The sequence below is a fragment of the Pristis pectinata genome, chromosome 6, assembly GCF_009764475.1.
Source record: "Pristis pectinata isolate sPriPec2 chromosome 6, sPriPec2.1.pri, whole genome shotgun sequence".
NCBI lineage: Eukaryota > Metazoa > Chordata > Chondrichthyes > Rhinopristiformes > Pristidae > Pristis > Pristis pectinata.
In genome coordinates, this window is record NC_067410.1 from 53331099 (window position 1) to 53357708 (window position 26610).

A 26610-nucleotide genomic window follows, 5' to 3' on the forward strand; every position below is an offset into this window, starting at 1 on the left:
CGATTGACGAAGGACAATACACCATATGCCTTCTTAACCACAGAGTCAACCTGCGCAGCCGCTTTGAGCGTCCTATGGACTCGGAGCCCAAGATCCCTCTGATCCTCCACACTGCCAAGAGTCCTACCAATAAGACTATATTCTGCCATCATATTTGACCTACCAAAATGAACCACTTCACACTTATCTGGGTTGAACTGCATCTGCCACTTCTCAGCCCAACTTTGCATCCTATCTACATCCCTCTGTAACCTCTGACAGCCCTCCAAACTATGCACAACACCCCCAACCTTTGTGTCATCTGCAAACTTACTAACCCACCCCTCCACTTCCTCATCCAGGTCGTTTATAAAAATCACAAAGAACAAGTGTTCAAGCCCATGGTTACTGAATATATACCCATCTGATGTGATGAGGTGTGTCATCCTCATGATTTCCTGGACTGGTACAACAATTTGAGTGTTAATTCATTGTTGCGTTGTTGGTGAGAAGGTATTTGTCAACTTCAAGTGCAGTCCTATGTGCAATGTTTCTTTGTTTGCATCAAACCCAAAAGCACATCTCACTGATGGTATCTCTTGAAGTACCTTCAGCAGTTTAGTACTTATCTGGCACTTGCGCCTCTTCTGTCTGCACATGAAGTTTGTGAAAGTAGAGCATATTATTTGCATTAAGGACTTTAATGAATGGATGTCTTTTTGAAAGCTGCAAAGGATTCTCATTAAAAGATAAGAATACTTTTAAATATCTGGACTTGTTATAGGAAGATCCACTTCTCCACTGAGTCAGAGCAGGGATATTTGTAAGCAACACTTTTGTGGATCAGTTAAGCTAGTCAGGGAAGGGGAAGGAAGTGAGACATAATGGGAAAGGTGGTTGACAAATGTAGAGTGCAGACATGGAAAACATTAGTAGTTCCACAAGGAAAAGCTGGTAACCACAGACCATTGTTTAATATAGGTGTTTGTAAGTTTTGGGATAAATCCACAAAACAATCTTCAGCACAGTTGAAGTTCATGATTGCATGCATACAAAATTGGTTAATTTTTACAACAGAGGGCTGTGATGAGTGGTTGTTCTTCCCAGTGCAGGAAGACAACACAATAAGAGCAGGAACCCCATTGTTCAACATGATCACAGCTGATCTGCCCCAGGACTCAACTCCTCTGCTGTGCCAGTTTCCCATAGCCCTCAATTCCCTGAATTTTCAAAAATATACTTATTTGCACCTTAAAAGTTTCTGATTATCTAGCCAAGGAAGGTGAATGGTGGCGTTCCCCAGGGATTGGCATTGGGGCCAGTGTTACTTTTGTGATTTGTATTAATTATCTAGACTTGGTGGTGCAAGCTGTATTCTCTAAAACTGTGGATGACACAAAGCATGGCAGTATTGTGAACTGTGAAGTAGACTACAGTAGGACATAGACAGGCTAATGAACTGGGCAGACCCATGGCAGATGGTGTCCAATGCAGAGATTTATGAGGTGATGCATTGCGGTAGGATGAATGTGGAGAGGTACTTGCCTCATAGCTCCATCCCTATGACCACATGGGTTTTCTCCTCTATCTCAAAGATGTGTATACTGTAGGATCCGTGCACAATGATCGACATGGACTTGAGTGGACAGAGGGCCAGTTTCCATGCTGTATGATTCTCCATGACTGAGAGTGAAGGACACCATTGTAGAAAGGTGCGGGAGCAGAAGGCCCTGGGGATATGGGTGCAGAAGCCATTGGAAGTAGCAGGGTGGGTTAAGAAAGCAGTTAATAAGGCATAGATGGTTCTGGGCTTTATCAATAGAAGCATAGAGTATAATAACAGTCAATGTGCACTCTCCCACCTCTCCCCAGACAGAGCAGAGGTAGAGCAACTAATAAGCTGCTGGCGGAACTCAGCAGGTCAAGTAGCATCTGTCGGGGGGGGGGGGGGGGGGGGGGGAGGAATTGTTGATGTTTTTGGGTTGAAATCCTGTATCAGGACAGAGATCCCTGGTCCTCACCTTTCATGCAACTGGCCTTTGCATCCAGCACATCATCCTTTACGGTTTCTGTCAGCTACAACGGGATCCCACCGCCATTCACATCTTTCCCTCTCCCCCTTTCACTCTCTCTGTGACTCCCTGGTTCACTCATCCCTCCCTGCCCCCTGGCATTTTCCTCTGCATCTGCAGGAAGTGTAACACTTGTGCCTACACCACCTCCATCACCACCACCCAGGGACCGAAACATCCCTTCCAGGTCAGATTGCCCTGCACTTCCTCCAACCCTATCCACTGCATTTGGTACTCCCAAATGGCTTCCTCTACATCAGTGAGACCAAGCATAAACAAGGTAACCTTTTTGCAGAACACCTATGCCCTGTCCACAACGGCCATTCTGACCTCACAGCTTCATGCCATTTCAACTCCCCTTCCTATTTCCACACCAACCTGTCGGTCCTCGGCCTTCTCCACTGCAGGGTGAGGTCAAACACAAGTGAGAAGAACAGAACTTCATATTCCACTTGGGTAGTCTACAACCAAGGGTATGAACAATGAACTTTCCAATTTCAGATAACCTGCACTCCCTGCTCCCCCTGTGTTCCTTTCCCACTCCTATTGGTCCACTCAGGTTCTCTCTCCCTTTGTTCACCATTTTCTTCCCCACTCCCCCTCCTCCATTACCTAGTCCTATCCTCTCCCCTTACCTGGCTCTATCTGCCCATTATCCCCCACCTCACCTGGTTCCACCAATCACCAACTAGCCCATCTCATTCCTCTATCTCACCTCTTTGTACTGGCTATGTCCCCTCTGCAATGTCAGTCCTGATGCAGGGTCTCAACCCAAGATGCCAACAATTCAGATCCTGCCTGACCCGCAAAGCTCATCCAGCAGTTTGTTTTTTGCTCCAGATTCCAGCATCTGCAGCCTCTTGAGTCTCTGGTCATTCTGAACCTTTATAGAACACTGATCCAACCTCAGGTGGAGTACTAGAACATAGAACAGTACAGCACAGGAACAGGCCCTTCAGCCCACACTGTTGCACCAAACTAATTAAGCTAAAGTTGCCTAATTAAACTAATGCCTTCTGCCTGCTGATGGTTCATATCCCTCCATCCTCTGCGTATTCTAAGTGCCTACTTAAGAGCCTCGTAAAAGCCTCTATCATATCTGCCTCCACTACCATGCAAGCAGAGCATTCCAGGCACTCACCACTCTGTGTGTGAAAATAAAAACTTGGCCCTGCACATATCCTTCGAATTTTCCCCCTCTTACCTTAAATGAAACATAGAATATAGAACAATACAGCACAGCGCAGGAATAGGCCCTTCAGCCCACGATGTTGCACCAGGCCAATTAAACTAATAATTAAAAGCCTACCTAAACTAATCCCTTCTGCCTACACAATGTTGATATCTCTCCATTATTTGCACATTCATGTGCCTATTGAAGAGCCTCTTAAACACCTCTGTCATACTTGCCTCCACCACCACCTCTGGTAGACCATTCCAGGCACCATCACTCCCTGTGTAAAAAAAAACTTGCACTGCATAGTTATAGAGGGATACAGCACGGAATCAGGCCCTTCGGTCCAATGAGTCCATTGCAGACCATGGTGGCCACTCATTTGGTTCTCATTTCCTGCGTTCAGCCCATACCCTCCTGAGCCTCACCTATCCAAGCATGTACCTATCCAAGTGCTTCTTAAGTGATACTATTGTACCTGCCTCAACCACTTCCTCTGGCAGCTCGTTCCATATACCCACCATCCTCTACCTGAAAAAGTTGCGCCTCAGGTCCCTTTTAAATCTTTCCCCTCTCACCCTAAACCTATGCCCCCTAGTTTTGGATTCCCCTACCCTGGGGAAAAGACTGTTACCATCCACCATATCTATGCCTCTCATAATTCTAAATATTTCTATAAGGTGACCCCTCATTCTCTTATGTTCTAAGGAATAAATCAGGCCCTCTAGTCCTGGAAACATCCTCGTAAATCTTTTCTACACTCTTTCCAGTTTAACCACGCCTTTCCTATAACAGAATGACCAAAACTGTACACAGTTCTCCAAGTGCGGCCTCATCAACAACTTCTACATTTGCAACAGAAATTCCCAACTCCTGATTGATGAAGGCCATCTGGCTAAATGCCTTTTTCACCACCCTTTCAATGAATTATTCACTTGTACTCCTAGGTCCCGCTGTTCCATTACACTCCTTATTCATAGTATGTCCTACCCAGGTTTGACTTTCCAAAATGCATCACCTCACACTTATCTGTATTGAAATCCATTTGCCACTCCTTGACCCATTTCCCTAACTGATCAAGATCTCCCTGTAATCTATAATAACCTTCTTCACTTTCAACAACACTTCCTAATTTCATGTTGTCTGCAAATTTACTGATCAAGCCTTGTCCATTCGCATCCAAATCATTTATGTAAATAACAAATAACAAAGGTCCCAACACCGATCCCCTGCTGCACACCACTAGTCACCAGCCTCTGTTCTGAGAAATAACCTTCAATCACTACCGTCTGCTTCCTTCCTCCAAGCCAATACTGAATCCACCTAACTAGTTCTCCGTGGATTCCATGGAACCTCACCTTCCAGACCAGCCTGCCATGTGGGACCTTGTTGAAGGCCTTGCTAAAGTCCAAACAGAAGACATCCACTGCCATATCCTTTGAATTTGCCGCTTTAAAGTTCTCCTTTGAACATACCCCTCTCACCTTAAATGCATGTTCTCTAGTATTAGACATTTTGGCCCTGGGAAAAAGATACTGGCTGTCTACTCTATCCATCCCTCTCATAATCGTACAAACCTCTATCAGGTCTCCCCTCAGCCTCTGATACTCCAGAGAAAACAACCCAAGTTTGTCCAGCCTCTTTTTATAGCACATGCCCTCTAATCAAGACAGCATTCTAGTAAACCTCTTCTGCACCCTTCCAAAGCCTCCATGCCCTTCCTGTAATGGGGCAACCAGAACTGAATGCAGAACTCCAGATGCAGGCCAACTAGAGTTTTATAAAGCTGCAACATAACTTACTGACTCTTGAACTCAGTGCCTCAACTAATAAAGGCAAGCGTGCCATACACCACCTATATCACCTTGTGCAGCCACTTTCAGGGAACTATGACTTAGACCCCAAGATCCCTCTGTACATCAACACTGTTAAGGGTCTTACCATTAACAGTGTATCATCCCTTTACATTTGTCTCCCAAATTGCAACACCTCATATTTGGCTGGATTAAACTCCATCAGCTATTTCTCCACCCATATCTGCAACTGATCTACATCCCACTGTACCTTTAGGCAATCATCTCCGCTGTCCACAACACCACCAATCTTCGTATCGTCCGTGAACTTACTAACCTACCCATTGAGAGTCCATAGGACGCTCAAAGCGGCTGCGCAGGTTGACTCTGTGGTTAGGAAGGCACATGGCGTATTGTCCTTCATCAATCGGGGAATTGAATTTAGGAGCCGAGAGGTATTGTTGCAGCTATATAGGTCCCTGGTCAGACCCCACTTGGAGTACTGTGCTCAGTTCTGGTTGCCTCACTACAGGAAAGATGTGGAAGCCATAGAGAGGGTACAGAGGAGATTTACAAGGATGCTGCCTGGAATGCGGAGCATGCCTTATGAAAGCAGGTTGAGGGAACTCGGCCTTTTCTCCTTGGAGAGACGGAGTATGAGGGGGGACCTGATAGAGGTATATAAGATGATGAGAGGTATTGATAGGGTAGATAGTCAGAGGCTTTTCCCCAGGGCTGAATTGGTGGCCACAAGAGGACATAGGTTTAAGGTGCTGGGGAGTAGGTATAGGGGAGATGTCAGGGGTAAGTTTTTTACTCAGAGAGTGGTGAGTACGTGGAATGGGCTGCCGGAAACGGTGGTGGAGGCGGATACGATAGGGTCTTTCAAGAGACTGCTAGATAGGTACATGGAGCTGAGCAAAGTAGAGGGCTATGGGTAAGCCTAGTAATTTCTAGGGTAGGGACATGTTCGGCACAGCTTTGTGGGCCAAAGGGCCTGAATTGTGCTGTAGTTTTTCTATGTTTCTATCTACATTTTCATTCAGGTCGTTTATATATATCACAAACATCAGAGATCCCTGCGGAACACCACTAGCCACGGACCTGCAGCCAGAATAAGTTTCATTGAGCACTACCCTTTGTCTTTTATGTACAAGCCAATTCTGAATTCATACCATGGATTCCCATACATCTTAATCTTCTGGATGACCATCTTAATCTTCTGGATGAGCCTCACATGAGACCTCCATCCAGAACAAGATCCATCCACTACTACCCTCTGTCTTCTATGGGCAAGCCAATTTTGGATCCAATCAGCCACATCAGTATGGATTGCATATATCCTAATTTTCTGGATAAGCCTACCATGCAGGACCTTGTCGAACGCCTTACTAAAATCCATGTAGACAACAACCACAGCTCTACCCTCATCAGTCACATTCATCATTTCCTCGAAAAGCTCAATCAAGTTAGTAAGATACATTTTGCCCTGCACAAAGTCATTCTGACTGTCTCCAATTGGACAATGGTTTTCCAAATGTGGTTTTCTACCACTGATGTGAGACTCACCGGTCTATAGTTTCCAGGATTATCCCAATTTTCCTTGAATAATGAAACAACACCAGGTACTCGCCAGTCCTCTGGGACCTCACCTGTTGCTAGAAAGGATATGAAGATCTTGGTCAAGACACCAGCAATCTTCTCCCTTGCCTCTCTCAAATACCTGGGGTATATCCCATCAGGCTCTGGGGGCTTATCCACCTTAATGTCTTTTAAAAGACCCGGCACTACCTCCTTTATCTCATAGTGCTCTAGCCTATTAGCATGCTCCACACTCATCTCACTATCCTCCACATCCTTCCCTCTGGTAAATATTGATGCAAAGTACTCATTTAGACCCTCCCCACATCCTCTGCCTCCACGCACATGTTCCCTCCTTTATCCTTAAGTGGTCCTACCCTCTCCCTAGTTGTCCTCTTACTCTTGATGTACGGATAGAATGCCTTGGGATTCTCTTTAATCCTATTTGCCAAGAACTTTTCACGGCCCCTCCTGGCTCTCCTAATTCACTTTTTGAGTTCTTTTCCAGCTTCTTTATTACCCTCAAGGGCTGATTTTAGTCCTTAAAATCACAGTTTGATTTTAGCTTCCTAAACTTACATATGTTTCCTCTTTCTTCTTGATTAACTTCACTACCTCTCTTGATATCCAAGCTTCCTTGCCATCCTTCTCCTTCCTTCTTATTGAAACATACTGTGCAGTTGGTCTTTAAACACCCACCACACGTCAAATGTGGATTTGCCCAAAAACAGCTATTCCCAATTAACTATCACTAGCTCCTGCTTAATATTCTTGTAATTTGCCCTGCCCCAATTTAATACTCTCCAGCAAGGTCCATGCTTATCCTTATCTATAGCAATGTTAGAACTTAAGGAGTTGTGAAAACTGTTCTCCCACTGAAAGGTCAGTCACCTGGCCAAGCTCATTTCCCAACATCAGGTCCAGTATGGCCATTCCTCTAGTTGGACTATCAGCATACTGATTTAAGAAACCCTCTTGGATGCACCTAACAAATTCTACCCAGTCTAACCCTCTTGTACAAAGGAGGTCCTGGTCTATTTTGGGAAGTGAAGTCACCCACTACAACAACCCTATTGTTTTTACACCTTTCCCTAATCTGCCTGCATATCTGTTCCTCAATGTCCCGGTGGCTATTGGGAGGTCTGTAGTATAATCCCATCAGTGATTGCACCTTTCTTATTTTTGAGTTCTACCCATATGGGCTCAATGGATGAGCCCTCCAATATGTCTCCTCTGAGTGCAGCTGTGATTATTGTCCTAATTAACAGTGCAACCCCCACCCCTTTACCTCGCTCTCTATCTTTTCTAACATATTGAAACCCTGGAATATTAAGCATCCAGTCCTGTCCCTCTCACAATTGAGTCTTTGTAATGGCCACAGTGTCATAGTTCTGTGTACTGATTCATGCTTTAAGTTCATCTCCCTTACCCCTAATACTCCTTGCATTAAAATGACCACACTTTAACCCATCTGATTTGTATTATTTCCAGTTTTGGTCACCGCAATATGGGAAGGATGTGAGGTCATCAGAGATTGGTTCCATGGATGAGGACTACAGTTACAAGGATAGGTCAGAGAAAATGGGGCTGCTTTCTTTGGAGAAGAGAAGGCTGAGGGGAGATCTGATGGTGTACAAGATGATGAGAGGTTTGCACAGAGGTCACAGATGTAAAACAAAGGGGAAGAGAATTAAGAGTGACATGAGGAAATATCTTTTACAGTGTGGTTGGAATCTGGAGCACTGTGCCTGCAGATGCAGTGGAGATGCTGCACTGTGGCCTTCAAGGGGGACGTGCATGAATGAAAACCAAAATAACTGAAGATGCTGGAAATCTGAAAAAAAACAAAGTGCTGGGACACTCAGCAGTTCAGGCAGCATTTGTGGAGAGAAAGACAATTAATGTTTCAGCTCAAAGACTCCCGGTCAGGACTGAATTGGATAAATACATGGTGGAGAAAAAATTGCAAGACTTCAAAGAAAGTTCCAGTGGGTGAAATTAAAGAATTGTTCTATAAAGAGTTGGCACAAAGACGGTGGGACGAATGGCGTCCTGTGCTATAACCATTCCATAATTCTATGAAAACAAAAGAGACCTTGGGTATCATCTGACTTGTTCAATGGAAATATCTTGTGGCGGTTCCCAGCATTATAGATGTGTGGCGAGTATGGATGTTACCTGTACATGTATCCAGTAAACATCTGCACATGCTCTTCACATAGAAAAGTATTTGAGCATACGGAACTAGTAAATTTTGTAATTGGTTGGGAACTAGAAAACTAAAGTGGATAATGAACTCTGGTAGGATATGGCAGTGATGTTCCCAGGAATCTAACCCATGACCCCAGTAATTTACCATTTGTATTGACAATTAAAGGAACAGATTATATGATTTAAATTGTGTAGATAACAGAGCGAAATTACAGACAGGCAGAGGATGTTACATGAGTGAAATCAAACATAGGAAGTATGAAGTTACCCTCTTGATTCTGAGAAAGGGAAATCAGAATATTTTAATTGGAAGAGACTAGAAACTATAGAAGATTCTGGTATTCACTTCCAAAGCTCACTTACACTACAGTGAAAACTCAAAAAGGCAAGTGGAATGAACTGGCACTGCACATTGGAATATTGCATTCAGATTCGGCTACTGCTCCTCTGGAAATGAAGATTGGATAAAGGGGATATGGTTCAGATTCATTGAGGTCACAGGTTAAAGTGTTAAATCATGAGTAGGGGGTGCAATAACAATGAGTAATCCCTTGAGTTTTTACTGTTGAATGCTGGTTGAATCAAAGATTTCAAATGATAAAGGGATTTGGCAAGATAGTTGTAAGGAATCTATTGTTTGGTGGGTGAACCCAAGCATTAAAGTTAACAGCTGGGTACTCCCTGGTGAAATCAGGACGCACAAGGGAATAGCTACACACAGGGTTGTCAGTATTATGAGGGGTATAGATAGAGTAGACTGCTGCTATCTTTTTCCCAGGGTCAAAATGTCTAATGCTAGAGGGCATGCATTTAAGGCGAGAGGGGGTAAGTTCAAAGGACATGTAAAGGGTACGTTTTTTTACCCAGTGGTGGGTGCCTGGAATGCACTACCAGGGGTGGCGGTGGAGCTCTTAGGAAAACAGAGAATGGAGGGATATGAGCTATCTGCAGGTCGAAAGGATTAGTTTAATTAGGCTTGTAATCATTGTTTAATTAGTTTGGTACAACATCGTGGGCCGAAGGGCCTGTTCCTGTGTGACACTGCTCTATGTTCTAGATCTTGAACAAAGTTGGGTAAATGATCATCCATGGTTTAATAGAACGGTCCGTCAAGCTGCATTTGAATTGTTTTCCCCCTTTGATCAGTTACTTTTACAGGTGTTCTCTTCCTTTCTCCATGAGGGTGAGGAGACAGTACTAATGATGTAGATGAAATGGCCATGCTAATTTTTGGGTTCACCAACAACAGACAATGCTGGCAACCACTGATTCTCCAAAGATAATTGGGTGCAACATCATAACTTAATTGGTTCACTAGCTACATGGTGCAATGGATGGGAGGGAATCACAAAACACAAAATGCTGTCATGGGAGTGGTCGATTGTAGGGTGCCCACAGTAATGCTTGGTTGGCCACTTTGATCTTGCTGCTTGGTTAATTCTTGGTTCTGGATGCATGTTTTTCCTTCACTGATCCCTGTCTCATTTATTATAAATAAAGCAGATAATTTCTGCAGCAAGAGAACCGTGTTCCACAAACACACATCGGGTATTGAGGAGACTATACATCACAAACTACCTTCATTGCTGCTCCTTATTTTCTTAGACTGATGCAGATCCAGAAGTTTGTAAAAGGATGATTAAGAAGAATCACTTTGAACCAATTCTCTCACTCATTGCTTATTATCAGATGGTAAGTATAGTGAACTTCTGCTGCTGGAGTGTGGGGATGATCATGGAGTGCCAGAGTATCCTGTGCACATGACAGTATTATAGATTGTGTATCTTTTTTTCTCAATCCTCTCTCTTTCAGATGGTTCCCTGTATATTTCTTTGCCAATATTAGTGATGAGAGGTCCCTGATGATACCCGGAACAGCACAGTTTAGAAATTTGCTATTTACTGTGTTATCAGTACATAGTCTTGGCTTCCATGATGCGGGATCCAAATTTTTGCACACTGTAGGATCATTCAGCTGTCAAATTTCCACCAACTTTCCCTCACAACTTCTCATTAAGCTCCACTCATTTCTTCCTTCTCAAATGTGAAGCTGTGGGAACCCAGAGGAGTCCAAGGCATGGCTGTCTCTTCATGAGACGTGTTTCTGTACCACAGCTCGTCCCCGGGTTACCAATGCCTGACTTGTGGACACTCGTAAATAGGGGCAGGCTCCCTTAATATTATTAATTTCAGAAGTTACAAGGATGTTGCCAGGAACTGAGGGACTGAGTTATAGGGAGAGGTTGGACAGGCTAGGACTTTATTCCTTAGAGCATAGGAGACTAAGAGGTGATATAAAATCATGAGGGGCATAGATAGGGTGAATGCACTCAGTCTTTTTCCCTGAGTTGGGGTATCAAGAACTAGAGGTCATAGGTTTAAGGTGAGAAGGGAAAGATTTAAGAGGAAAATGAGGGGTAACTTTTTTACACAAAGGGTAGTATCCATGTGGAATGAGCTGCCAGAAGAGGTGGTTGAGGCAGGTACAATAAGAACTTTTAAAAGACAGTTGGATGGGAACATGGATTGGAAAGGTTTAGAAGGTTAAGGGCCAAATGCTGGCAAATGGGATGAGCTCGGATGGGGCATCTTGGTTGGCATGGACCAGTTGGGCCGAAGGGCCTGTTTCCGTGCTGTATGACTCCATCTATGACTCTTTCTAAGTCTGATGTATGTACATATGTTTGATTCTACAAACAGCAGAACTAGTTACCTCTCTCTCTCCACTTATAGTAATTGTTCTTTCTTAGTCTTGTGTGATTTTGATGCCATTCATTACAATACTGTGGATATCGATTAATTTTTGTGTATTTTCCAACATACACAAAATTGATGTAAGGGCATTTGTAAATCTGAAACCTCTTGGTTCCGTGAGAACAGCCTGTAATCCGGTTCCACCCCCCCCGACTTTAATCTGTACACGATGACGGTACTGGTGCTGTATACTGTTCTTGAAAATGTTTTGCTCCCAATTTCTTCTCTGCTCTTACTTTCAGCTGCTCCATTTCTGAATTATCCCTTTCTTTCTTCTCCATGTCCATTTCAGGGAGAGGTTAGTGACCAATATCCATGGCAAGCCCACAGACCCCTGTGGATACCTTGACCAAGCCTCCTCCCACTGTGCTTCCAGAAAGATCTACATTCCATTCCCCACAGTTTCTCTGCCTCTGTTGCATCTGTACCAATGACAGTAGCTTACACCACTCTATGACTCTATGACCAGTGCATCAGCTATGAGAATTAAAAGTTTCCAATTCTATAGAAGGGTCTGCAGCCTGGAATCTTAACCCTGTTTCTCTTTCTGTAGATGCTGCCTAACTTGTTGAGTGTTCCCAGTATTTTCTGTTTATGCTTCTGTGCTCCAGCTATGATTCCCATCCTCCACAGTTGACACTCTCAACCACTTCTGTTCCATTTTCTGTCTGCTCTCCTCCCAGCTAGAGTAAGGATAGGATTCCTCATTTCCTCACCTTCCACCCCTCTGCATTCAATGGATCATCCTTCATAATTCCTGATACTTTCAGTGTAATGCTGCCATCGGATGCCATCTCCCCATCGCTCTGCCTTCCAGCATTCCAAAGGGACCATTCCCTCTGTAGTGCTCTAATTCACTCTTCTGTCATTACCAACACCCTTCTTGTGCAGATGCAACCCTTAGCTTTTTACCTTCTCCTCTTCCCTTGCCCAGGAGCCCAAAGGGGTGATTAGATGGAGATTGGGAAACTGCCTTGAAGAGCACCTCTGTTTGATCTGCAAGAGTGACCCTGAGATTCCAGTTGCCCATTGCATTAGACTCATGGATTTGTCTAGTATGGAAGTGGGCCCTTCAGCCCAACACGTCCATGCCGGCCTGTTTGCCCAATTATACAGATCCCATTTGCCTGCGTTAGGGCCGTGTCCTTCTATGCCTTGCCTATTCAAGTGTCTATCTGAATGTTTCTTAAACATAGTAATTGTATCTGATTCCAACACCTCCTCTGGCAGCACATTCCAGATATCGACCATTCTCTGAGTAAAATTAAAACTTTCCCCTCAGATCACCCTTAAAATTCCTTCCTCTCACCTTAAACCTCTGCACTCTTGTTTTTGACAACTTTGCCATGAGAAAAAGATTTTGATTATCTACCCCAGCTATGCCTCTCATAATCGTATATACATCTATCAAGTCCTGCTCAGCCTCCTTCACTCCAGGGAAAACAAGTTCAGCCTATCCAATCTCTCTCATAACTAAAATCCAATAAAGGCAACATCCTGGTGAATCTCCTCTGCAGTCTCTCCAGTGCAACCATGTGACCAGAACTGCACACAATGCTCCAAGTGCAGCCTAATCTGCACTTTCCTGAACTCTCTGTCTCAGTCTGTCATTGTGGAATGTCACAAACATTGTCCAAGACATGTTTTCATTGCAGGCTTGCTGCTTCCAGGATCATTAGTCATTGAGTCATAGTTGTTCAGCACAGAGAGAGGCCATTCAGCCCAGCACACCCAAGCCAACCCATTTATACTCATTCCATTTACCAGCACCTGGTCTGTATTTTACTATGCCTTCACGATTCAAGTGCTGCTTCAATGTTGTGAGAGTCTCTGCTTCACCACCTTCTCAGGCAGTGTTTCAGATTGCAACTACCCTTTGAGTGAAAGTATTCTTCCTCAGATCCCCTCTAAATCACTTAACTCTATGCCCTCTGGTCTTCAACACCTCTACCATGTGGAAAAGCTCCTTACCATCTCAATTATCTATTCCTTTCCGGTCTTTCCTGTACATAACAAACAGGTCCCAGCACTGATCCCTTTGGTACACTGCTGGTCACAGGCTTCCAATCACAAAAGCAGCCCTCCACCATTACTTTCTGTCTCCTATTACCAAGCCAGTTTTGGAGCCAGTTTGCCTTGGATTCCATGGACTGTAACCATTTAGAGCAGTCTCCCACGTGGGACCTTGTCAAAAGCCTTACTGAAGTCCATGTAAACCAGGTTAATGTCTTAGATACTTCTTTAAACTCAAGTAACTTAGTCAGACAGGATCTCCCACCAACAAAATAAAGTTGATTATCCCTGGTCAATCCCCACCTTTCCTAGTGTGGATTAAATTTGTCCCTCAGAACTTTCACCAATAATTTCCCAACCACTAGCCTAGTTATAGGCTCAGTGGCCTGTAATTACTGGCTTATTCCTGCTGCCTTTCTTGACTATAGCTACCATATTTGCTGTCCTCTAGTCACCATACCTATGGCCAGTAAAGATTTAGATATCTCCATCAGTGCCCTAGCAATCTCTTCCCTTGCTCCCTTAGCATCTTCATCAGGCCTGTGGATTTATCTATCTTTCTGCCCACTAATACATCTCAACTGCTCGAGAAATTCACTGTTCTAACTGAAATCTCCAACTCCAACAATTTCCTTCTTTGAATATGAATAAAAGGTATTTGATTAAGACCTTGAGAAACAAAGGACTGCAGATGCTGGAATCTAGATGAAAAAAAACAAGATGCTGGAGGAACTCAGCAGGCCAGGCAGCATCTGGGGAGGAAAGCAGGCGGTCAATGTTCGGGTCAGGACCCTTCTTCAGGACTGAAGATAGGAAAAGGGGAAGCCCAATATATAGGAGTGAAACCAGAGCAGTGATAGGTGGACAAAAGAGGGGAAGTGGAGTGGGCACAAGGTGGTGATAGGTAGATGCAGGTAAGAGATAGTGATAGGCAGATGCAGGGGAGGAGAGAGCAGATCCATCGGGGATGGGTCAAAGGTATGGAGGCAGGAGCCCCATGGGGGGAGGGGAGGATAAAAAAAAGAGAGAGGCCAAGAAAGGGAAGAGAAGAAAAGAAGTTGGGGGGTTTATTGGTTTACTTAAAGTGGGAGAATTCGATGTTCATGCCATTTGGCTGTAAGGTCCCAAGACGGAAAATGAGTTGCTGTTCCTCCAGTTTGCATTTGGATTTCTCCTGGCAGTGGAGGAGGACTGACATATCCAGGGAAAGGGGTAACTTTTTCCATGCAGAAGGTGGTGACTACATAGAACGAGCTGCCAGAGGATGTGGTTGAGGTAGATACAATAATATCATTTAAGGAGCACATGGAGAGGTGGGGCCTAAAGGGATATGGCCAGAACACAAGAAACTGGGACTAGCTGGGTGGGCCAGTTGGGCCAAAGGGCCTGTATCCCTGCTATATTGCTCTATGACTTCGTGACATGGTTAAAAGGACAGGAGTGGAAGCTCAACGTTCCAGGGTATAGAAGTTTCAGGCATGACAGGCAGGGCTGGAAAAGACCAGGGGTGGAATTTTTGAAGTGCATTCAGGACCGGCTGCTGTGCCAGTGCGTAGATAGTCCTACTTGGGATGGGACAGTGCAACACCCAATCTTAAGAAAATCCTAGGAAAATGTAATTATTAGTTAAGATGTCTTCTGTCTCTAAACACAGGTTGCCTTTCTTGTCCCTAATGGGTCCAAATTTCCCTGGTTACCTATTGCTCTTAACGTACTTATAAAATACCTTGGGATTTTTCTTAATCTTATCTGCCAGTGATGTTTCATGGCCACTCTTTGCCCTCGTAATTTATTTTTAAAGAAACCCCCTTCACTCTTCTGTCCTCCTGAAGGGCTTCCCCTGTTTTCAGTGCTCTGTAACTACCATATGCTTCCTTTTTATTTCTTTATCAAACCCTCAGCATCCTGGGTTCCCAGACTTGCTGTTTTTGACCTTCACCCTTACTGGATCACCTTGGCCCTGAACTCTCATTCTTTCACTTTTAAAAGGTTTCCACTTCCCAAAGGTAGATTTATCTGAAATTGGCTGCTCCCAATTGACATTTGCCAGCTTCTGTATATTGATAGTGAATCCTGCCTTCCCCCAATTCAGACACTTAGTATCTGGACTATCCTTATCAATTTCCATAACTAGTTTGAAATTTCGAGTTATGGTCACTATCCCTAAAATGCTCGCTCACAGACACTTCGTCGGATTGCCTGGATTTTTCTAAGATTGGATGTAGCACTGTCCCATCCCTAGTAGGAATATCTATGTACTGGCACAGCAGCCTGTCCTGAATGCACTTTAAAAATTCCACCCCTGCTCTTTACCTGTCATGCCTGAAACTTCTATGCCCTGGAACGCTGAGCTTCCAGTCCTGCCCTTTTAACCATGTCACAGAGTCATAGAGCAGTACAGCAGGGATACAGGCCCTTTGGCCCAACTGGTCCATGCTGACCATGGTGTCCACCCAGCTAGTCCCAATTTCTTGTGTTCTGGCCGTATCCCTTTAAGCCCCACTTCTCCGTGTGCTTCTTAAATGATACGATTGTACCAGCCTCAACCACATCCTCTGGCAGCTCATTCTATGTAGCCACCACCCTCTGTTTGGAAAAAGTTACCCCTCAGGTCTCTTTTAAGTCTTTTCCCTCTCACCCTAAACTATTATCCCTAGTTTTGGACTCCCCTACCCTAGGAAAAAGACTGTTACCATCCACCTTATCTATGCCTCGCATAATTTTAAACATTTCTCTAAGGTTGCGCATCATGCTCCTATGTTCCAAGGAATAAAGACCTAGCCTAGCCAACCTCTCCCTATAACTCAGGCCCTCTAGTCCTGGCTAGAGAATATATCAGTTGCTGGAAATGTGAAATAGTCAATAGGTCAACTTGTGTTATATTTTTTGTGTGACGTGCACTTTGCTCCATTCTGCCAAAGGAACACAGGGTCGCATTGCGGTTGTTCTTACTGAAGTGCTTTGGAGCCATGTGTAACTTGGATGCAGCCATCATCTCTACATTGGCAAACTCTGTACTGCCAATGGAACTTGCACGTGACATGCAATCTGACACCAAAGGTAGGCTTGTGTACCAAGAAATTAATAGACTGTGGCTGAAAAGAACTCTGAGCTTTAACACATGGTCTTGGAGTTTTCACATTTATACTTTGGAGAAGTTGGCGTTGACAATAGCTACTCTAATAATAGAATAATTGAACAGAAAGCTCAAGTAACCATCTATGAAGATGTACAAGTTCATGATTCTCACCTATCATCCCTCCACTTCTCCCATCTTTACTCTCTGCTGGGTTATCTCATGTAAAGGGCCAATGTGGCATTAATGAGTTGTGAACTTCCAGGTGCTGTTGTATCACGTGCTTTGTCTGTAACATCTGCTTAACGACTGCAAGCTCTGAGAGAAGGACGTGCTATGAATGCTGATGCTACATACCATAATGGACTGTGATCTACCTACAGCTTGTGTGTGTTAATGTTTCTGGATTGGTATTGAGAAAATGTCACTGGGTTCACACGTGTAATTGAGTTCACACGTGTGACCTCCATTTATCAACACCACTTCTATCTTCACTACTTGCGTCAAATTTCCTAAAAGTCCTCATATTAACTAGAAACATGACTCTGTGCCTATATTCATAGTTCAGTGCTCTCCATTGCTCAGTATGTCTCTATTTGCCTCTCTTTGTGTCATCAGAAGGTAGTGCTGCAAATGAGGTTTAACCACATGAGGCGGCACGGTAGCGTAGCAGTTAGCACGACGCTATTACAGCGCCAGCGATAGGGTTTCGATTCCCGTCGCTGTCTGTAAGGAGCTTGTACGTTCTCCCGTGTCTGCGTGGGTTTCCGCCGGGTGCTCCAGTTTCCTCCCACATTCTAAAGATGTACGGGTAGGTTAATTTGGGGTTTAAAATGGGCGGTGTGGACTTGTTGGGCAGGAAGGGCCTGTTACCACGCTGTAAGTAAAAAAAATTTAAAAAAAAATTTTTTAAATCCACCTGTCCTCAAGAGGAACTGTAGGTAATAATTAGTTAAAGGCTCTCTCATTCATGTTTCACCTTGGTCTGTCAAGTTTTACTTGACAGACCATCTCAGAGGATCATAGAAAGTTAAGGCAGCAAAGAAGGCTGTTCACTTCTGAGCCTGCACACTACAGTGTGAATGTATGAAACTTCTCCAGCTGCAGAGTGCCTGCTCTCTCACTATTATGTTAGCCGCATCTGCTGCATCTCCTGGATGCCATGTATTTGATGGGCTGCTGCCTTTCAAGAAAAAAGTGTTTTTCTTTTTGTTGATTAGCATTACATTTTAATACATCAATTACATGATTTTAAATGCTTAATTTTTGATTGATTTTTTTCAACCATTTTTAAATGATTGATGTTTGGAAGCAGTGATCGGGCCCTCTAACGGCGAGTAGTAGAGAAGTTGTCAAGGTGTGTGGGCAGGGCTTTACTATCTGCTGCCTGCAGCCTGCTCCACCTCACGGAACAACCACGGCCGTGAAAGGTTAGTGTGGCCAAGGGTGAGCATGGGGTAACCACAGAACAGGTGGGATTGTCCATTATATATTATGCCGAGTAAAACGGATAAATCTGTTAGGCAGACAAGCTCCTGGCAACAGTTATAATTGGAGGCATTATGGTCCACAGATTGGTGTTATATGTGATTAAGTGGTCTATGTGTTTTGAATCAGTTTTTGTTAATTTTTAAAATTATTTACAGCAAATTTAGTTTTTAAACATTTCTGAATTTCAGATTTCTGAATTCTATCAAAGCCTGTAAGGGCTTTCAGTGGTGGGTTCGAAGTATTCTTATCCCTTGTGCACTCTAAACATCTGGGTCTTGTCTCCTACTGGCCATGTGGAGAGCATTGGCTCTCCCTGTTGAGAGGGGAGGGTGTAGCCAGGCAGAGCCGTCAGCAGGGACTTGGGATGTCAGGCTGGATCCAACGTGTACTGCCCATTGAGGATATTGAACCTGCAGGGTAAAGCACTATGTCTGCTGCACACAGGTTCTCAGCAGTGTCTACACAGTGTAAATACAAATGAGTACACAGTCTGGGAGTAACTTCAGTAAAATAACTTCCTCATTTTTTGATGAGCTTGGTCTGGATGAGAGGGAAAAACCATAATGGATTGATGCAAACCCCACAAGGTTTCGCTGGCTGACAACTTGCAGTGCCTACATTCAGAAACACTGAATTGCAGTCATGATAATTAAAACTGTGCAGAAGTGGCTGCAGTGTTTAATTGCATTTTGTTTTCCTGCAGAACACCAGAAGTTGTGTTATTCTGCATTGCTGCTGACCATGGTGTTTTCCATGGGGGAACCACTACCGTATCATCATTATGGTAGGTATAACACTCCGGAGTTTGTAGAACTTCACGGAGGTGCTGACTAGTCTTAATATTCACTGGTTCACTGCTGACAAATAACCAGCCCAATTCAGGAGCTTTTTTCTCCATGGGATCAAGGATCTGAGCCATGTTGTAATCACCGTAGTATGTTTATTTTTAAAACTCAGGTTTAAACTAATTTCTCCTTCATCACTCAATTCAGGAGCATTGCTTGTACCCAGAGTAGGTTGATAGATGCCAGGTAGCTATGTTTCTTTGCACATCCATTCATCTTCCTGCCCTAGACTATGATGTGTCAACACTTGATTGAGCCATAGGGGCATAGCTCCTGCAGGTTCCACATTACCCACTGGAATTGGTTAGACTGTTATTATTCACCTTGGGTCTCCGTGACCAGCCTTGACTTTATTACCAACACTGCTGAGTTCGGCGTTTGAATGCATTGCATTAGCTGTGCACCAGTCTAGCCAGCCAGGGTCCACGGCACCCAAAGCACAACCTCTCTGTGGAGTACTGAACAAATATAGCCAGTGACACTGAGCTAAAAGATTAAGTGTGATCATACTGAACGATGATGCAGGAAAGAGGGCCAGAATGGCTTACTTTCTTTGTGGTAAGAAGTCTTCAGAATTAATTGTAAACAGTAAATTATTAAACAGTATTTCCAGAGTAGTTCTGAAGAAACCAAGCGTGGAATCACTATTTCCCAAAACAGGCAGGACAGACAGCTGATGGTAAGCTTCACACTTGTGACTGAGAAGGGCTAACATCAATCCCCTTGCTGCAGTCTCTTCTGCTAACTGTGGTCAATCCTTGATACCCAGTCACTGCCTATGAATTATGCACTGCTTCATATATTGTCTTGCTGGCGATGAAGGAAACAAGTTTCTTCTAAAGGGTTCAACAAGCACAGATGTGGCCATGATGTCACAGTTTTAAGATACCTACAGAGATCCTTTTTCCATTTTGTTCTGCTAGAAAGATTAATGGCTACTAATACTTGGCATTTAGCTACCTTGTTATTCTGTCCTGGTCTGTCTTTATATAGTCATCCTATTTACACTCTCCCTCCTTTGAAAGGTTAGAGATGTAATATCTCTTCAAAGGCAAAGCACAGAATCAACATCAGAGAGGTATTTGACACAGAATGAGCCTATTTAGCCCACCCCTATTGTAACTAAAGGAAAACTATCCAATTTAATGTTACTTTCCATGTCTTGGTTCTCAGCCCTGTAGGTTACAGCAACAATCTAGGCAGTTGTACATGTAATGTGCTTTCTGCCTCTACCATCCTTTCAGGCCAGCCCCCAGGGTGAAAACATTCTCCTCATCTTCCCCAAATCTCTTCAGTGGCTGCTGCTTATTGATCTCTGTGCTAAACTGGACCCCTTATCATTTTGTACTCTCCAATGAAATCTCCTCACCTCTTTCTCTATTGAAAATAAAATAACCCCAATCAGTCCAATCAATCTTCACCACTAGAATTTTCCAATCCATGAGCCTTTCGAGTGCAGTCCCATCTTTTCCATGATTCAGTGGCCAGAATCAAACTCCAGTCGTGGCCAACCTAGTGTCTTCCAATAACCTCCTGTTGATATATTTACCTTGTTTTGTAGATCAACGCAGAAAAAAATGTAACTCTCACTTTGTTTGCAGAACACTTGAACTCAGACTTCATACAATTTCTCTTGGATGTGATTGAGGATGGACTACTCTCTGATTGCACCGAACAACTTCCAGACTTGTTTACGAATGTACTGCTTTCTTTCAATCTCCACATGCTTGGTAAGTTATTCTCAGGTTATTAATTGTTTAATTATTTATTCATTTCTCTGGATGTAGGAATTGCTGACAAGGCAGCATTTACTGCCCGTCCCTAATATTTTAGAGAAGGTAAACCACCTCCACTGCTCCAGTCCCACCACTCAGCAATTGTAAATGTGCCTGCATCAGCAGTGCATCGCTGTAGCCACTTTGGCGACCCACCATGAGGGAGTTGCAGGCCTTAGACCCAGAGATAAGAAGCAGAAAGATATTTCCAAGTCAGGATGGTGTGTGATGTGGAAGGGAACCTGCAAGTGTTGGTGTTCCCATGCAGAGCTCATGCGTTCGGGCAATGTCTACCCTGCAACTAGCGGAGTGCTGCACACTCCCCCTCACACACTGAGGCCCTGGTTCCCACACTCCCCCTCACACACTGAGGCCCTGGTTCCCACACTCCCCCTCACACACCAGGGCCTTGGTTCCCACACTCCCCCTCACACACCAGGGCCCTGGTTCCCACACTCCCCCTCACACACCAGGGCCCTGGTTCCCACTCTCCCCCTCACACACTGAGGCCCTGGTTCCCACACTCCCCCTCACACACCAGGGCCCTGGTTCCCACTCTCCCCCTCACACACTGAGGCCCTGGTTCCCACACTCCCCCTCACACACCAGGGCCCTGGTTCCCACACTCCCCCTTACACACCAGGGCCCTGGTTCCCACACTCCCCCTCACACACTGAGGCCCTGGTTCCCACACTCCCCCTCACACACTGAGGCCCTGGTTCCCACACCCCCCTCACACATCAGGGCCCAGTTCCTGCACTCCCTTTAAACTATCAAGTTCACTGAAAAGTGTATTATTCTGTACAAGTGTGTTGGAATATTAATAGAAAATAACATCCCACAATCTGGAAAATCTGCCAGCCTGGCACCAGCAGTGCCCCAAGTGTGGCACATTGCTGGAATAACCGAGTTTTATTGTGTAGAGAGCTGGGCCTTCAGTGCAAGGATGGGGAACAATTTTCAACCAAAGAGGATCCTGAAGATACAGTCACTGAATACATTCATATAAACATACAAATAAGGTCTTCCATCCAAAACATTAACAGGTTCCTCTTTCCACAGGCACTGCCTGACTGGCCGAGTCCTTAAAACATTTCTGTTTTTGATGCAAATTAGGGGACCTCTTCAGCCTGCTCTACCATTTTTATAAGATCATGGTGCTTAGATATTAATGAAACTGAGGGTCAATAATTCAGGAGAATGTTTTACCCCAGCACAATCAGCCATGTGCTTACTGAATGCTGGCCAAGGACTACCAGCGAGAGCAGTAGACAGAGACAGGAGGCTGATGTGGCCATTAGGGGACTCTTGCACCATCCCCTTCTCAGACAAGTCTACCCTTTTGGATACTGTTAATAGTCCTACTAGGGATGAGTCAGTGCTAGAAATGAAACTGGGCAAGTGGTTGAAGGATCAATGGAACATAACTCCATCTGTTTCAAGGTAATTGTGGAAAGAGACAAGGATAGTCCAGAAATTAAGGTTCTGAATTGGGGGAAGGCTGATTTCAACATCAATGGGCAGCACCTGTTAAACGGAGACTGGGAGCAGCTGCTTGTGGTAAATCATCATCCAACAAGTGGGGGTATTTTAAAAGTAGATAGTGAGAGCTCAGAGCCAATATGTTCCCATGAAGGTGAAGGGTAAGGACAGTAAGTCCAGGGAACTCTGCATGTCAAGGGACATCAAGGATTTAATTAATCAAACAAAGGAGGCGTATGGTAGGCACACAACACTGAAGTTAGGGAGAGGCCCTTCAGGAGTACAGAGAGTAAACGGGTGCATAAGAAAGAAATTAGGAGGGCAAAGGGGGCTGTGAAATATCACTGGCAGGTAGGGAAAGAGTGAGGCCTGTTATGGACCAAAGGGGTAATCTGTGTGTGGAACCACAGGAAATGATTGGTTGGTTAGTTAGTTTAGTTTATTGTCATATACACCAGGGTGCAATGAAATTCCCCTCTTGTGTGAAGCTCACTGAGTAAATAGTACACATGGTAATAATGAATACAATAATAAATGTAACAATGAGCCCAAAACAACAGAATGCTGCAAAGATTGTAGTGTAAACCAAAGTAGTGCAAAAAGAAATGTCAAAGTGACAATAATGGAATAATCGAGAGAGGTAGAATTAAGAGTCTGAGAATGAGGTAGCATCATGGGGAAGAGAATGTGAAAGAGGTGATTGGCTCAGGTGTCTGACAGCAGTAGGTGAAGTTCTAAATGAATACTTCAAGACCATATTCACTGAGGAGAAGGACATCTGGAGATCTCAGGGAGGAAGATAGAGATATTCTAGAGCATATTATCATTTAAAAAGAGGATGTATTGGGTATCTGAGCAAAAGTAAGATGGATAAATCCCCAGGTTCCTATGGAATGCAAGAGTGGAGATTACTGAGTCCCTGACAGATTTTTAAATTTTCATTGGTCACTGGTAAAGTTCCAGAAGACTGGAGGACAGCAAATGCATTTCCTTTATTCAAGAAGGGGAGCAGGGATAAGCCAAAGAATTACAAGCCAATGAGTCTTAGGTCAGTTGTTGGAAAACATTCTGAGGGACAAGATCAATGTGCACTTAGAAAGGCAGGAATTTATCTGAGATAGGGTTGAATTTCCTCAGTGACTCAGGATAATGGGTTAAGAACACAGCATGGCTGGGGATTCTTCTGAAGTCTAAGATCGGGTTGTGATCCAGGATTGGCAACCCACAGCCATCTGGAAGAGACTGATGCCAGTTTGACTGTGCGGTCTATAATGGTCTAGGATACAGCTACTGGCTATGCTTTAAAGTATCATCTCTGATATCTTGTGTTTCCAGTGGTGAAGGAATGAGCTGACATGGTGATGTTCCACTCCCTCTGAAATTATAGACTCCAGAATATGATTGGAAAGTGTCTGCTGAAAGGAGTCCAAGCAGCAGTGCAGATTTCTACAAGGTGGCACATTAAATCACATTTGTGAACAAATTAGCTAAAAAACTTCATCCTTTTGGGACTTGATCTATGGTCTGATTAATTAATGAAACTGATTAGCAGCCAGCATTTTTACATAAAGAACGAGAGAGCAAGTTATACTGAAAAGTAAGTTCTTAGCATTGATTGGAGACACGAGAGACTCTAGATGCTGGAACTCAGCAGGTCAGGTGGCATCTGTGGGGAGAAGGGGTTGGTCGCCATTTTGGGTCGAGACCCTGCAACAGGACTGAGAGTGTAGAGAGGTGAGTGGGAGGGATGAGGCAGGAGCTGGCCAGCGATCGGTGGATCCAGGTGAGGAGAGGTTGATGGACAGATGGAGCCAGGTGGGGGAGGGAAGGGTGGAAATAAAGACAGAGGTTGGGAGGTGATAGATGGAGGCAATGAGAGCTGCAGATAATGGATCTGATTCCATTTACCTTTATTGTGAATGCAGAAGCCCTCATGCATTTCTCACCTTCATTTGTAGCTCCCAAACTGAACATACACCCAGACCTCCATTAGGTACTACACTAGGTGTAGATATACATTTCCAAATAATTCCCTACTTTCACAAAAGTAAGTTTCTAGCTTCCACTTAATGCTTCTCACATTCTTCCCTTCACACACATTCTGTTTTCCATCACAGCTCTCACTGAGCTCCCTGTAGACCCTGGATCTTACCTTCCTCTGATCATTCTTTTGAAGGTAGGAAGAGATCATCCACTGACCTTCCCTCCCTGGGTGATCCCCAGTGCAGAGGACAACCATTGTGGTTCTCCTTGCTGCACCTTGGCCACAGTGTTTTCAGCTGACATGACTACATCAAAAGCTGAGGTAACTTCATCCATGTAATCTTCAGACTCTTAATTCACCTCCACATAGCAACAACAATACTCCCTCAAGGCATTTAACTCAGTCTGAGCCTGGTTCAAGCTATTTAGCAACCCTGTGAACAGGAGAAGCATGTAGACACCACACTATTCCAAGCCATGTGTGGTCTTTACCATAGCAGCCCCTTCTGACTGATTGAAATGGCCTCACTGCATCAAGCTTCTTACCTTCCATCTTCCCAGCAATTCTTGCAATGTCCCAACACTCTAGTGAGCTGGCTAATTTGCATCATCTGAAGAAATCACTTCTTACCTTGTTGTGACTGAGGATGCAAATACTCCCATTGTGTAGAACGAGCAAGATCAGCACCACCATCACCATCACCACACCCTGGACTCTAACTTCTCATCACGGCCCATTTGTCACTGCAGGATATCTCACCCTGATCTGTATCTCTGACTGCCTTGTCTTTTGTCCTGTAATGTCTCCTTTCCACCTCGCGGTGGGCTCCATGGACACCTCTTCCCCAATATCTCATTGCCATTGCCCTTCAGTATTTGCTTTACTTGCTACCTCTAGCAAGGTAGACTGTGCATAGCTCCTGCCAATCCCCTGGTTTTGAGAATTATTTTAGGAATGAGGAAGGTGTATTCTTCATGGATATTCCCAACCTCTACCACAGCTTCATATCTGGAAGCTTCATCCTTCTGTGGACCATTGCACAATTCCACTACACCCCAGATTCACCCTGCTGTGAGTGCAGCATTTGCTTGAGCTAATTCTGTACTAATGCAGAACCATGCACTCATTCGTTTAGTGTAAGATACCAGCTGTCCATTCTATCTGTGCCTCTCATAATTTTATAAACTTCTATCAGGTCTCCCCTCAATCTCTGCCACTCCTGAGAAAACAGCCCAAGTTTGTCTTTCCTCTCTTTTTTTGGACATGCCCTCTAATCCAGGCAGCATCCTGGTAAACCTCTTTTGCGCCCTCTCCAAAGCCTCCACATCCTTCCTGTAATGGGGGAACCAGAATTGAATGCAATACTCCAGAAAACTGCAACATAACTTCCTGACTCTTGAACTCATTACCTCAACTAATAAAGGCAAGCATGCCATCAACCTTCTTTACCACGCCATCAATCTGTGCAGACACTTTCAGATAGCTATGGACTTGGACCCCAAGATCCCTCTGTATATCAAACCCCCAGAACCCTCTTGTGTTCTGAGCAAAACTGTTTCACGTTCATTAATACCCCTCCTTACATACAACTTTTCTGCCTGATCCCTTGAACATTTTGACAGTCTGCATAGTGCGTGATTTTTTTTTAATCAATGTGTGAGAGTTGCACCTTTTAGTCAGTGCCTCTACCTAGGCAGCATACTGACCAAGTGTTTCTTCCTACCTCTGACCAGCCCTACCCAGTAACTCTCAGAAATGCTGAAGGCTCAGGGTTAAAATGTCCTTGAGTTTTTATTGAGTGTTGGACATCTGGTTCATGGTGTACATAACCTCACAAGTGCTTCGTACATTCCAGTCCTACCACCACCGGTGGTATCACCATCACATAGGACCCTGTTGCTCCATTATATTTCATCCCCTGGGATCTTGATCATCTCACTTCCTCTCAGGAATTTCACCATTCTGTCCGTGTGCAGGGTAAATGGCTGACCACTCACTCTACTCCAGCTCAGCACCTCATGGGTCGTGCCTACCACTGGCCACTATCAGCACTGTCTCATGAACCACACTTTCCTTTCCCTCCATCCCAGTTGCTGCCTTGCTGCATCACATCTCCTCATCGCCATTGTTGTGTTCACAGGTTCTGTGTCGCTCACCCCTCTTTACCATGGTATAATCTTCAGTCATCACCAGGGAAAGCCTGGGCTACTTTCCTTTCAGATATTCTGCTCTCCTCACTTTCTCCCTCACCCCACCCCCCCAGCCCCCTGCCATTTGATAGTTTGAAGACTTTCAACCCTCCATTCTTTGGCCAGTTTCCCATTATAGAACATGGAACATTACAGCATAGCACAGTACAGGCCCTTCGGCCCATGATGTTG

At 44.4% G+C, this 26610-nt stretch overlaps 1 protein-coding gene across 3 annotated transcripts in view; it reads left to right on the plus strand.

Moving 5' to 3' along the window:
• LOC127571565 (NCK-interacting protein with SH3 domain-like) overlaps positions 1-26610 on the plus strand; it is a 209850-nt gene that overhangs the window by 121223 nt on the left and 62017 nt on the right. For all 3 annotated transcript variants that reach the window (XM_052018061.1, XM_052018062.1, XM_052018064.1), the window contains exons 7-10: positions 10416-10502; positions 16498-16636; positions 18847-18927; positions 20590-20718. In XM_052018061.1, the coding sequence (XP_051874021.1) occupies positions 10416-10502; positions 16498-16636; positions 18847-18927; positions 20590-20718 (436 nt within the window). The remainder of the gene's footprint in view (positions 1-10415; positions 10503-16497; positions 16637-18846; positions 18928-20589; positions 20719-26610) is intronic.